General features: G+C 45.7%; 1 protein-coding gene across 1 annotated transcript in view; it reads right to left on the bottom strand.

The window, feature by feature from the left end:
* The window catches only part of ptprsb (protein tyrosine phosphatase receptor type Sb), a 148,196-nt gene that overhangs the window by 14,340 nt on the left and 118,856 nt on the right, over positions 1 to 15,000 (bottom strand). Inside the window, exons 23-27 of the mRNA XM_081375411.1 lie at positions 11,762 to 11,859; positions 11,010 to 11,133; positions 10,457 to 10,632; positions 5,593 to 5,712; positions 1,523 to 1,677 (exon numbers count right to left, since the gene is read on the bottom strand). Coding sequence (XP_081231537.1) covers positions 1,523 to 1,677; positions 5,593 to 5,712; positions 10,457 to 10,632; positions 11,010 to 11,133; positions 11,762 to 11,859 — 673 coding nt within the window. The remainder of the gene's footprint in view (positions 1 to 1,522; positions 1,678 to 5,592; positions 5,713 to 10,456; positions 10,633 to 11,009; positions 11,134 to 11,761; positions 11,860 to 15,000) is intronic.

Here is a 15,000-nt window from a genome sequence, read left to right as displayed (position 1 = left end):
TTTCTGTTTTCTGTGAGAGCGGTGTGTGTTAGCGGCCCCTAAGTTAATAACTAATGATCTTTACAACGGAAGTGAATCAGTCAAACTAACTTTATCTGGACAATAACTTTATTCTAGATCTGCTGTAAAGCCTAAACACTCTTTATTACTTTAAAGGGGACATATCATGAAAATCTGACTTTCTGTGTTATAATAAAAGTGCTATAATAAGGTGCTTCTACCAACACAGAAAACATGAAAAGTGAAACCCAGTAACTTTGTTTTTATAAGCCTTTCTCTGCAAGCATGTCATAAAATAAGCCGATCAGATTTCACTCTCCTTCTGACGTATGAAGAGGATCTGATTATAATATCACCGGCCCTTAGGCCACATTTACACATAGCCGGGTATTTAGAGAAACGAATATTTCTCCCCCTCCGTTTTCAAAAATAACATCGTGCACACAACATCGTTTTCAAAAAAAGTTGTCGTTTACATCAACCCGCATTAAATACAATGGGCGGCAGTGTAGGGAGAAGGATAAAGCCATGCAAGCCAATCAGAATCCTCAAAATCGACAACAACGAATAGCACGAGCGACTTCCTGTTCCTTTCAAAACAACAGACATGGCGCGAGGTTCGTTCGTGTGGACAGACAGCGAAGCAAATGCAAACAAGCCAAAAGCGTTTGCACAAAAGTAAAAATGAGTACCACTTTAACAGCATCCATGATCAAATAGTAGCCAAACAAACTCTAAACATAGGGCGCTCACATGACGTAAGCATTTTCTGGCGCATAATGTGACGTTTGAGAACCTGAAACCCCGTTTCCCCCAGGTGACACGGCAACACATAACCGGCGTTTTCAGAAATCTCCACTTTGGCTGGAGTTTTTAGAAATAATCGTTTTCTGGGATAAAAACTGCGTTTTCGTGTAAATGACAGGCCAAAACGCAGGGAAATATCTGCGTTTTCCCATCGTGTAAACGGGGCCTTAATCTGCACGTTTACACACACCAGCCGACATTTGGTTCCACACGCGCCAACAGAGACCAGTTCTAACGCAATGATGAAGATCCAGCAGAGCCTGAAGCTGTTCTGTGGTTGAGCACAGACGAGCACTGAACACTATTGACCAGAACATGTCACCGCTGTCTTATAAACACCTCAGGAACTGTGGAGACTTGTGGAGAAGTTCAACATGATGATGAGATGATCAGTGTAACTCCACAACAACTACAGAAATGTCTCCACTAACATTCAGAAGCTCTTCCTGAGTCTCTCCGTAAGGCTGCACTCGCTACTGGTTATTCTGGGATTCTGGATGAGGGAGATTGGCCTGTTCTGTTATTGCCGGAGTTTCTGAAGCTCGTGTGAAGACTCCGCCCTCTTCTGAACAGAGGCGGAGCTAAAGCTCATTTACATTTAAAGGGACACACACTAAAATGGCCCATTTTTGCTCACAGCTGTCTTATCATGTCTTTTTTCATGCCCGTATTGTTAAAAGCGCTATATAAATGAAGGTAGGATTTGAACTCTGACCTGCAGTGGACGATGACGGGACCGGCGTCGGGAGGGTTGCAGGCTTTCACCCTGCGGAGGAAGGCCAGGAATGGAGTGGGATATTCGGGAACGCCGTGGTCGGGCCAAGCCGTAAACTGGAACTGTCGGACCTCCCTCCTCTCGTTACACCCGCTCTGATGAGGAAAACACCAGGGTCAGAGTCTCTCACACACACACACTGTTCAACACACACTGTTTCTCAGACGATAGAATAGAAACTAGGGCTGTAACATTCTCGGTAAAAAATCTAACCGTACCGTTTTCCACCCACGATTGCACCGCGCTTGATCTTAAATCTTATGACGTGTCTAAAATCTGGTTTGTTGAAAATAACAACGCGTAAAACAGACAGTTCCCCTGATGTGTGTTTCTGTTCATGGATGCCCATGCTGGCTCCCCAATAATACATTACAACAGAGACAGTCAAAAACAAAACATGAACAAAACGGTTACTCTTTGTAAACTTTGTTCAATGCAATTCAAGTCTTGAGACTGAATGGACAAATTCACACAAAAAAGATGTCAACATGTCGATCTTGATGAGTATCCTAGCACAGGGGTTTTCAAAGTGGGGGCCGTGGCCCCCTGGGGGGCCGCCAGGGGGCGCCAGGGGGGCCGCAGCAAGTTGGGGAAAAAAGCGGAAAAAAGTAAAAAAATATATATTTATAAAAAATATTCAATATTTGCTAATATGAGTATTGTTATGAAATAACATTATAATAATTTGTTGCATAGCCTATCTTAACATTATACTTTTAATGTTAATATTTTAGAGATGAACTGATTGATCGGCTAGTGACAAGAATTGGCAGATTTTCACGTGATTTTCAGTCTGACATATGCCGATTCAAATGCACTCGGGCGCCGCATGAATAACATGATCGCGCAACATCAGCATCACACATGCACACTGAACGCACATGTAGGAAACCTTGTGAATTACGGTCGTTTCAGACCGCGAGCGGCGCGCGAGCAGCAGTGAAGCGGAGGGTTTCGGCGCCGAGTCTATTTTTGCTGCGCTGCTCACGCTCAATTAAAGTGAAGGCACACTTTTGATGGACAAAATAAATATGATTTCACACAAAAAGTACCTAAAATGCACATATTGCATGTATAGTGTGTTTGAACAAGAACTGGAGTAGGATTTTTGCCTTCATTTTCTTTTCTGACATAGCCTACTAAAGAAAATGAAGACAAAAATATTTATAGAAAATGTATTAATTTAAACTTGTTTTTATTAATCAGTTTGGGTAAAAGTGGTGTTTTATTATATATATAGGCTATATTGGGGCTGGAGGAATTAACGCGTTAATCTTTGCGATTAATTTGAAATGTTTAACGCGTTAAAAAAATAACGCATTTAACGCAGCACTTTTTTTTTGCCTCGTTTTAATGATTTCCTGTTGCGGCTGCTATTAAAAAGCCGAAAATATGTGGATCGGGTTTCATTCTCGAGCAGCTTTAATGAGCGGGTCTTTTCCGCTCCGTGTGCGCCGCCGCACTCTCCGTTCCGTGTGTGTGTGTGTGTGTGTGTGTGTGTGTCGGCGCGCTGCGCGTTCTGCTCTGTCGTTCACGGCCCAAACGCTCCAATCATGTAGGCCTACCGATCACGCACTGGAAAAGCAAGTCCGCTCAAATAAGGTGAAATTTCTCTCTAGACTTCTGTTTGCTGCGCTGTTATGCATGCTGGGCAACAATGTTAAAGGGATAGCTCACCCAAAAATGAAAATTCTGTCATTTACTCTCCCTCAAGTTGTTCCAAACCTGTATGATTTCCTTTCTTCTGCTAAACACAAAAGAAGATATTTTAAAGAAGGTTTGTAACTAAACAGTTGCTGGTCCCCATTGACCATAGTATTTTTTTTTCCTATATGGAAGTCAATGGGGTCCATCCATGGGTCCATCAGTCGTTTGGTTACCGACTTTCTTCAAAATATCTTCTTTTGTGTTCAGCAGAAGAAAGAAAGTCATAAAGGTTTGGAACAACTTGAGGAAGAGTAAATGAGGACAGAATTTTAAATTTTTGGGTGAACTATTCCTTTAAAATGACCTGCTCTGATCACATGCTCTGTGTAATAATAGCTTTTTTAGGACTATAGTTTATTTTTATAATTAGTAAAAAAAAAAAAAAATTGAAAAAAAAAAAATCTTAAATTGATTATGTTGATTGATTATTGAAAAAGAATAATACATTGATATATTGATGTTTAATATTATTTTAATATAGGGCTATTTTCTGTTCCTTTTTTCTGGTGATTCTAAGTTTTAATTATTGATGATTACAAGCTTGGAGGAAATGCAATTAATTGCAATTAATTACAGCAAATTGTGCAAGTAATTAGTTAATTTTATCTAATCGATTCCCAGCCCTAATATATATATATATATATATATATATATATATATATATATAATATATTTGTGTGTGCTGTAAAGTGGTAAGAAAAAATTAAATCAGAATCGGCTAAAATCTGTATCGGCAGGTTAAACTCAATGAAAAATCGGAACCTGCCTTGAAAATTGTAATCGGTGCATAATCTTTCTGGTATCAAACACCATCACATAATCTGATGTTCACCTAGATGTTTTATTTATTTATTTCTACACGTGCCGTAGTATTGTCGATGGGTTCAATAACACATCCTGCAAAAGGGGGGCCTTGGCCAGAACCTAGTGGTATTTGGGGGGCCTTGGCATGGAAAAGTTTGGGAACCCCTGTCCTAGCAGACACAGTCTGTTATGCCTTAAAGCCACACTAGGTAGGAATTCCGTTTTGGTCAAACAACGACCCCTAGAGTCGCCGTGGACTACTTGTATTTAACGTTACTGTCGTAAATACCACTCACGCAGAGCAGTCTCTTCACTCACGGCCTGATCCCCTCCGCCCTCTATACCGGTCCCTGTTCAGTCGGATAGAAGCTGTAACGAGTGGAAATAAGGTGTGTCCCCTTTAAGAGCTGCGCGCGCCCTGTTTAACTGACTCGGCACAGTCTGTATTGTATGTGCGCCTCGAACACCCCGTAAGCGGGTTGTTTCTGTTTGATGCTCATTCTTGTCCTATTTTAGTCTATCAAGTAATGCTGTGGACGGTAGAACGTGTGATAGACAGTTAAACAAGTTCGATTGGGGAATAAACACAACGCGTTACAAATCGTCGGACATCGAACATCGAGCTAGTCTCCGAAGATGTCTACTAATCCATCAACAAGAACGCCAGGTGCTTTTTAGCTCACACCAACGAGTGAAAGCTTGTCCGAGTGATATACAATATAAGCAATATACTTACAAGTCCAACAGCATGTGAGGACGTGTTGGGGGAAGTGAGGTAGCCTATGCCGTAAAGCAGTCGAATTTTGTAGTTCTTTTTGTGCTCGGGTTACTACCTGAACCCCGAAGTTTAAAAGTACGATTAAAAACGATACAGACCCCGTCAGGCTATGGCAGACGTGTCATTCAACCTATTGTAAGTCGATGAACCATCACAAGAGTCTTGGAAATATATTATGAAGGTTGAAAAGTTACCTGGTGCTGCTTTAAGTGAACTTGTACAGTCGAGAAAGACAGTGCACGTGTGTGTCAGTATCAGTGTACTGGATCAGTGCATTATGTCTTAAAGGGACAGCAGCCTAATATTGCTGTCTGTGTATTTAATGTTAATCAAACAACAAAAGACAAGGAAATCACTCAAAGCTCTGGATTTAATAGCTTTTGTAACTTTTAAACTAATCTTTAATTTATACAGTCAAATATGCAATGTTATTTTACATTTGATTACTTTATTCAATTTCTGTACCTGAAAACTCATGTTAGACCAGAAAAACCTGAAAAGCACTCTTTATTTTATTAGTATCTTTGCTCTATTTGTTTGTGCTGTTGCTTGTAGTTTGATTATTTGTTCTTATTGTCTTTATTTTTATTACAACAGTAGTCCTTCTTTCCCTGAACAGAGCACATGCCGAACCTTACAGAAACCGTGAACTTAAAACCGTGAAGCAAACCAAAGCGTGAGCTATTTAAACCGCTGCGATGGAAAGGTGAACACGCCTCACCTTATGCAGAGAGAAGGTGCGCACACAGAAAGTGGCCAGCTCCATGGTGTCCAGCAGAGAGACCTGGACCGCCCCGTACGAGTCCGTGCCGCGACTGGGCCAGTACTGGTCACACTTGATCTAAACAAGAGGAAAACATGACATGAAGATCAGCTGAACGTGTGACTCGTTTACATGCAAACAAATAATCCGTCAGTAATGTACTGACGGCTCAACCGAACTGAAAACCCTTCATCGATCCGATTAGGCTCGATCCCAAAGAGATTTCGATCCGATTGAAAGGGAGGGGCGGTTTATTCCATTGCTAATCCGTTCGAGAGAACATGTGAACACTTGATCGGATTGACAACCTAAACTAAAAGGACTGCGCATGTGTAATGACGTAGAAATAGCGTAATGACGTATGACACGCGGAACGAGCTGTTCTTCCTGTTGAATAAGTAAGGGATAATGTAGAGCGAGCCGGTTGTTATCTCAGAATAAACCCCCAACAGGGTGACGAAGACCCAGACACGAAGCGGACATTTAAGAGATACGGTATACAGTCATAACACTTATTACACAGCGTTTCGCCATATAAATAATTATGGAGATCAGAGATATTGATTTCAGATTAAACTGTTTTAAAATCGTACCAGTTTTTATCTCATAATCTAACAGTGAACAAAACAATAGTTGCAAAATGGCCGCCGCTGCGTTTGTGTGAAACGAGAGAGAGTGAGTCCACGATACTGGATGGCATAATTAAATAACTGTACACAAAATACTGATTCGACTGAGTTTTAATATTTTATCAGCTCACCAAACGCAAAACTTCCACGAGGAAAACCTGTTCCTAGTGAGTGTATAGCGAGTGTGTAGCGAGTGTGTAGCGAGTGTAGCGAGTGTATATTGAGTGTGTAGCGAGTGCGTAGCGAGTGTGTAGTGAGTGTGTAGCAAGTGCATAGCGAGTGTGTAGTGAGTGTGCAGCGAGTGCATAGCGAGTGTGTAGTGAGTGTGTAGGGAGTGTATATTGAGTGTGCAGCGAGTGCATAGCGAGTGTGTAGCGAGTGTGTAGGGAGTGTATATTGAGTGTGCAGCGAGTGCATAGCGAGTGTGTAGTGAGTGTGTAGCGAGTGCATAGCGAGTGTGTAGTGAGTGTGCAGCGAGTGTGCAGCGAGTGTGTAGCGAGTGTGTAGTGAGTGTGCAGCGAGTGTGTAGGGAGTGTGTAGTGAGTGTGCAGCGAGTGTATATTGAGTGTGCAGCGAGTGTGTAGCGAGTGTGCAGCGAGTGTGTAGTGAGTGTGCAGCGAGTGTATATTGAGTGTGCAGCGAGTGTGTAGCGAGTGTGTAGTGAGTGTGTAGCGAGTGCATAGCGAGTGTGTAGTGAGTGTGCAGCGAGTGTGCAGCGAGTGTGTAGTGAGTGTGTAGCGAGTGCATAGCGAGTGTGTAGGGAGTGTGTAGTGAGTGTGCAGCGAGTGTATATTGAGTGTGCAGCGAGTGTGTAGCGAGTGTGCAGCGAGTGTGTAGTGAGTGTGCAGCGAGTGTATATTGAGTGTGCAGCGAGTGTGTAGCGAGTGTGCAGCGAGTGTGTAGCGAGTGTGCAGCGAGTGTGTAGCGAGTGCATAGCGAGTGTGTAGGGAGTGTGTAGTGAGTGTGCAGCGAGTGTATATTGAGTGTGCAGCGAGTGTGTAGCGAGTGTGCAGCGAGTGTGTAGCGAGTGCATAGCGAGTGTGTAGCGAGTGTGTAGGGAGTGTGTAGTGAGTGTGCAGCGAGTGCATAGCGAGTGTGTAGGGAGTGTGTAGTGAGTGTGTAGCGAGTGTGCAGCGAGTGTGTAGCGAGTGCATAGCGAGTGTGTAGTGAGTGTGCAGCGAGTGCATAGCGAGTGTGTAGGGAGTGTATATTGAGTGTGCAGCGAGTGTGTAGCGAGTGTGCAGCGAGTGTGTAGTGAGTGTGCAGCGAGTGTATATTGAGTGTGCAGCGAGTGTGTAGCGAGTGTGCAGCGAGTGTGTAGCGAGTGTATAGCGAGTGTGTAGCGAGTGTGTAGCGAGTGTATATTGAGTGTGTAGCGAGTGCGTAGTGAGTGTGCAGCGAGTGCATAGCGAGTGTGTAGTGAGTGTGTAGCGAGTGCATAGCGAGTGTGTAGTGAGTGTGCAGCGAGTGCAAAGCGAGTGTATATTGAGTGTGCAGCGAGTGTATATTGAGTGTGCAGCGAGTGTGTAGTGAGTGTGCAGCGAGTGTATATTGAGTGTGCAGCGAGTGTGTAGCGAGTGTGCAGCGAGTGTGTAGTGAGTGTGCAGCGAGTGTATATTGAGTGTGCAGCGAGTGTGTAGCGAGTGTGCAGCGAGTGCATAGCGAGTGTATAGCGAGTGTGTAGCGAGTGTAGCGAGTGTATATTGAGTGTGTAGCGAGTGCGTAGTGAGTGTGCAGCGAGTGCATAGCGAGTGTGTAGTGAGTGTGTAGCGAGTGCATAGCGAGTGTGTAGTGAGTGTGCAGCGAGTGCATAGCGAGTGTGTAGTGAGTGTGCAGCGAGTGCATAGCGAGTGTGTAGGGAGTGTGTAGTGAGTGTGCAGCGAGTGTATATTGAGTGTGCAGCGAGTGTGTAGCGAGTGTGCAGCGAGTGTGTAGTGAGTGTGCAGAGAGTGTGTAGTGAGTGTGCAGCGAGTGTATATTGAGTGTGCAGCGAGTGTGTAGCGAGTGTGCAGCGAGTGTGTAGCGAGTGCATAGCGAGTGTGTAGGGAGTGTGTAGTGAGTGTGCAGCGAGTGTATATTGAGTGTGCAGCGAGTGTGTAGCGAGTGTGCAGCGAGTGTGTAGCGAGTGCATAGCGAGTGTGTAGCGAGTGTGTAGGGAGTGTGTAGTGAGTGTGCAGCGAGTGCATAGCGAGTGTGTAGGGAGTGTGTAGTGAGTGTGTAGCGAGTGTGCAGCGAGTGTGTAGCGAGTGTGTAGCGAGTGCATAGCGAGTGTGTAGCGAGTGTGCAGCGAGTGCATAGCGAGTGTGTAGGGAGTGTATATTGAGTGTGCAGCGAGTGTGTAGCGAGTGTGCAGCGAGTGTGTAGTGAGTGTGCAGCGAGTGTATATTGAGTGTGCAGCGAGTGTGTAGCGAGTGTGCAGCGAGTGTGTAGCGAGTGTATATTGAGTGTGTAGGGAGTGTGTAGTGAGTGTGCAGCGAGTGTATATTGAGTGTGCAGCGAGTGTATATTGAGTGTGCAGCGAGTGTGCAGCGAGTGCATAGCGAGTGTGTAGGGAGTGTGTAGCGAGTGCATAGCGAGTGTGTAGGGAGTGTGCAGCGAGTGTGTAGTGAGTGCATAGCGAGTGTGTAGCGAGTGCATAGCGAGTGTGTAGGGAGTGTGTAGGGAGTGTGTAGGGAGTGTGTAGGGAGTGTGTAGGGAGTGTGTAGGGAGTGTGTAGGGAGTGTGTAGGGAGTGTGTAGGGAGTGTGTAGCGCTGCTGACTTCAGTGACCCGGATGAGTCTGTGTTTCTGTGTTCTGTTGTTATCTGGGAATAATATCCCGCTGGATGGAGCGATTGACCAATCAGAATCAAGTATTCCACAGAGCCGTGTAATAAAATATCATATAAATGAGTGTCTTGTCCTCCTATAATCCCCCTTTCTCTGCGTGTGCGAAGTGGAGCAGGACAACGGCCCACCAGTGCTCGTTTCAGACTCTCATCCACACACGACTGGTTTTGGGCACTTTTACTGCGTGATCAATATAAGAGCAAAGCACAACGGTTCATATCATTGTCTCCAAATTATGACCAGCAATGGATGAATATTAAGTCTGCTGTTTAAAACAAATAAAGAACCAATGTAGGAAAATGGTTATTATTAACATCGGAAACATTGGGTCCTATCTCACACCCGGCGCAATGCAGCGCCAAGAGCAACGCAGGTGTGTTTTGCTAGTTTCAGCCCGTGTTCTGGCGCATTGATGGAGCGTTGCTGTTTTGAGGAACAGAAATACACTGAGACATTGACCGACTGAAACCTGCTCTAAAGTCAATGGCCCAATATTTTTTTTCGTTATATTTAATGAGCGCGTTAGTAATGTGCGCCTATAGGCGGGTCCATAGCGCTCTACACTCTGCTTATTACACACACAGGGACACACAGCAGCAAACACACATGCTAAATATTTAAAATAAAAGGATTACAATGTAAAAGATTATTATTGTGTACATAAAGATATGGTAAATCCAGCTTGTCCCGTAGATGGTCTGTTGCGCACTCTTACCTCGCGCACGAGCAGATCCGTTTGCACTCTGGAGGCGCGTTCGGTCTTTCCACTATCTAATGCCGTCATGCAAATAGCGAATCCGCCATGGCGTGAGCGCAACTGGCATTTAAAGGGAATGGGAGATGAGATTCTGATTGGTTTAGTGCAGGTTATGCCCAAAACACACCCATTACTCATTAAGAGAATAGAGACGACCGTTTTAGACCAGCGCCGGGAGCACCGACCATTTTTCACGTCGTTAAACTAGCAAAAGTGGATTCGGATGCTCTAAGTGAACTTGCGCCCTGCGCTTTAGACCATGTGCTTAGATTGTTAAATAGGGCCCTTTGTATATTTGTGCAGTGTGTGCATGTCAAAAAATCAATTCCAATTGAAGATTGTGACATATAAACGCACACATCAACCCGATCACATGTTCAGCATTCATGTAAACACTACGAATGAATTCAGTCCGATTGAAACAAAAGTTGTGCATGTAAACGTAGCCAGTCTCAGTCCTTCATCGTTCTGTCGTTGTGTATGTTTAAATAATAATACGTTTAATTTACATAGTGCTTTTCCAAGCTCAAGGACGCTTCACAATAACAGTAAAGAACAAACAGTGAGTTCATACATAATAACGGGCCATCTCTCTCTCTGTCTCTCACCCGTGATTTCTCCTCGAGTTTGGTCATCATGACGACTGACGCGGCTCTCTGCTCCCACACCATCCTCCAGAAGTCCCCGAAGGTCTCGGGCAGCGGCCCCTGCGTGGCGATGTACGCGTTCTGCTTCCGGTAGCCGTCGATGTAGTTCGCGTTGATGTAGTCACTACCCATAATCCCTAGCGGAGAGAACAGGAAATGTGAAGTGTGTCGTCTTCCAGTAGTTCCAAGAGCAAAACGGCCGATCCGGACACACACACACACACACACACACACACACACACACACACACACACACACACACACAGTCTGTTTTGATGAACGATCCGGACACACACACACACAGTCTATATTGATGAACGATCCGGACACACACACACACACACCCACACACAGTCTATATTGATGAACGATCCGGACACACACACACACACACACACACACACACACACACACACACACACACACACACACACACACACACACACACACACAGTCTGCATTGATGAACGATCCGGACACACACACACAGTCTGATGAGAGTCAGTGTTCGTACCGTCTACCGGCGCGAGGATCACACGGGTGTGATCATACGCGATCACGTTAGCATAGCGGTTCTTCGGCTTGTTCACCTCCAGGTTTGAATGTTCCCATGTGAACTGTTGACCAGGATCAATCGACTGAGAGAGAGAAAGAGAGAGAATGAGAGAGTTATCTATCTATCTATCTATCTATCTATCTATCTATCTATCTATCTATCTATCTATCTATCTATCTATCTCTATCTATCTATATCTATCTATCTATTTATCTATCTATCTATATCTATATCTATCTATCTATCTATCTATCTGTCTCTATCTATCTATATCTATATCTATCTATCTATATCTATATCTATCTATCTATCTATCTATCTCTATCTATCTATCTATCTATCTATCTATATCTATCTATCTATCTATCTATCTATCTATCTATCTATCTATCTATATCTATCTATCTATCTATCTATCTATCTATCTATCTATCTATATCTATATCTATCTATATCTATCTATCTATCTATCTATCTATCTATCTATCTATCTATCTATCTATCTATCTATCTATCTGTTTGAGTTTGATGTCTGTTTTGTTCTTTTGCAGCATGAGACAGTAAGAGGACACACACCAAACGTGTCTAACAGCATTAACTTAACACCTTCCTATCCTCACACACACACATCTCTGATTAATAAAACACCGTCTGAAGAACAGAACAGGTGATGAAGGTCACTATCTCTCCTGTCTCTCTGCATTCCTCACCTCGTACTCCTGCGACAGATGCAGGTTGTCGTTGGCCTTCAGGCGCTCCGTGTGTTCGGGCAGATCAGAGATGGGGATGGGGGGGTGACTCATCATACCTGCGGGGACAAAGGTCACAGCTGTCATCATGGAGATTGCCTACAAACCCGTGTGTGCGTGCGAATCACACATGACTGCCGTCACCAGAAGAGCTGAAACACCTAGTGAGTGTCACGACACCTCGTGTGCCTACAGAGGCTAGATCTCAACTCCTGATAAATTATTCTGCCTTCTTCAATCCCAGAATGCTCAGTGAAGGAATAATTCTGTTATGGTGAGAATGCTTACTATTAGTGTTTAAAAATGTGACAAAAGTGTTCATCGACAAGCTTTTTTTCTGACTAAAACTAGACTAAAATTCCCAGACTTTTAGTAAACTAAAACTTAAAGGTGAAGTATGTTGTTTCTGCAGCACAAGTGGCATCTAGTAGAAATACAACAATACAGCATATTTTAGCCACTCCCCCAAACTCTCCATCTGCTACAGTAGCCACTCCCCCAAACTCTCCATCTGCTACAGTAGCCACTCCCCCAAACTCTCCATCTGCTACAGTAGCCACTCCCCAAACTCTCCATCTGCTACAGTAGCCACTTCACAAACTCTCCATCTGCTACAGTAGCCACTCCCCCAAACTCTCCATCTGCTACAGTAGCCACTCCCCCAAACTCTCATCTGCTACAGTAGCCACTCCCCAAACTCTCCATCTGCTACAGTAGCCACTCCCCCAAACTCTCATCTGCTACAGTAGCCACTCCCCAAACTCTCCATCTGCTACAGTAGCCACTCCCCCAAACTCTCCATCTGCTACAGTAGCCACTCCCCCAAACTCTCATCTGCTACAGTAGCCACTCCCCCAAACTCTCCATCTGCTACAGTAGCCACTCCCCCAAACTCTCATCTGCTACAGTAGCCACTCCCCAAACTCTCCATCTGCTACAGTAGCCACTCCCCAAACTCTCCATCTGCTACAGTAGCCACTCCCCCAAACTATCATCTGCTACAGTAGCCACGCCCCAAACTCTCATCTGCTACAGTAGCCACTCCCCCAAACTCTCATCTGCTACAGTAGCCACTCCCCAAACTCTCATCCGCTACAGTAGCCACTCCCCCAAACTCTCCATCCGCTACAGTAGCCACTCCCCAAACTCTCATCTGCTACAGTAGCCACTCCCCAAACTCTCCATCCGCTACAGTAGCCACTCCCCAAACTCTCCATCCGCTACAGTAGCCACTCCCCAAACTCTCCATCCGCTACAGTAGCCACTTCACAAACTCTCCATCTGCTACAGTAGCCCCTCCCCCAAACTCTCCATCTGCTACAGTAGCCACTCCCCAAACTCTCCATCTGCTACAGTAGCCACTCCCCAAACTTTCCATCCGCTACAGTAGCCACTCCCCAAACTCTCCATCCGCTACAGTAGCCACTCCCCAAACTCTCCATCCGCTACAGTAGCCACTTCACAAACTCTCCATCTGCTACAGTAGCCCCTCCCCCAAACTCTCCATCTGCTACAGTAGCCACTCCCCAAACTCTCCATCTGCTACAGTAGCCACTCCCCAAACTCTCCATCCGCTACAGTAGCCACTTCACAAACTCTCCATCTGCTACAGTAGCCCCTCCCCAAACTCTCCATCCGCTACAGTAGCCACTTCACAAACTCTCCATCTGCTACAGTAGCCACTCCCCCAAACTCTCCATCTGCTACAGTAGCCACTCCCCAAACTCTCCATCCGCTACAGTAGCCACTCCCCAAACTCTCCATCTGCTACAGTAGCCACTCCCCAAACTCTCCATCCGCTACAGTAGCCACTTCACAAACTCTCCATCTGCTACAGTAGCCACTCCCCAAACTCTCCATCCGCTACAGTAGCCACTTCACAAACTCTCCATCTGCTACAGTAGCCACTCCCCAAACTCTCCATCCGCTACAGTAGCCACTCCCCAAACTCTCCATCTGCTACAGTAGCCACTCCCCCAAACTCTCCATCTGCTACAGTAGCCACTCCCCAAACTCTCCATCCGCTACAGTAGCCACTCCCCAAACTCTCCATCTGCTACAGTAGCCACTCCCCAAACTCTCCATCTGCTACAGTAGCCACTCCCCAAACTCTCCATCTGCTACAGTAGCCACTCCCCAAACTCTCCATCCGGTACAGTAGCCACTCCCCAAACTCTCCATCCGCTACAGTAGCCACTCCCCAAACTCTCCATCTGCTACAGTAGCCACTCCCCCAAACTCTCCATCTGCTACAGTAGCCACTCCCCCAAACTCTCATCTGCTACAGTAGCCACTCCCCAAACTCTCCATCTGCTACAGTAGCCACTCCCCAAACTCTCCATCTGCTACAGTAGCCACTCCCCCAAACTCTCATCTGCTACAGTAGCCACGCCCCAAACTCTCATCTGCTACAGTAGCCACTCCCCCAAACTCTCATCTGCTACAGTAGCCACTCCCCAAACTCTCATCCGCTACAGTAGCCACTCCCCCAAACTCTCCATCCGCTACAGTAGCCACTCCCCAAACTCTCATCTGCTACAGTAGCCACTCCCCAAACTCTCCATCCGCTACAGTAGCCACTCCCCAAACTCTCCATCCGCTACAGTAGCCACTCCCCAAACTCTCCATCCGCTACAGTAGCCACTTCACAAACTCTCCATCTGCTACAGTAGCCCCTCCCCCAAACTCTCCATCTGCTACAGTAGCCACTCCCCAAACTCTCCATCTGCTACAGTAGCCACTCCCCAAACTCTCCATCCGCTACAGTAGCCACTCCCCAAACTCTCCATCTGCTACAGTAGCCACTCCCCAAACTCTCCATCTGCTACAGTAGCCACTCCCCCAAACTCTCATCTGCTACAGTAGCCACTCCCCAAACTCTCCATCTGCTACAGTAGCCACTCCCCAAACTCTCCATCTGCTACAGTAGACACTCCCCAAACTCTCCATCTGCTACAGTAGCCACTTCACAAACTCTCCATCTGCTACAGTAGCCCCTCCCCAAACTCTCCATCCGCTACAGTAGCCACTTCACAAACTCTCCATCTGCTACAGTAGCCACTCCCCCAAACTCTCCATCTGCTACAGTAGCCACTCCCCCAAACTCTCCATCCGCTACAGTAGCCACTACCCAAACTCTCCATCTGCTACAGTAGCCACTCCCCAAACTCTCCATCCGCTACAGTAGCCCCTCCCCAAAC

Source organism: Scardinius erythrophthalmus, assembly GCF_964197995.2.
Source record: "Scardinius erythrophthalmus genome assembly, chromosome: 9".
Classification (NCBI taxonomy): Eukaryota; Metazoa; Chordata; class Actinopteri; order Cypriniformes; family Leuciscidae; genus Scardinius; species Scardinius erythrophthalmus.
The sequence above is the reverse complement of the archived record's forward strand: the minus strand, read 5'-3'. Positions and strand labels throughout refer to the sequence as shown.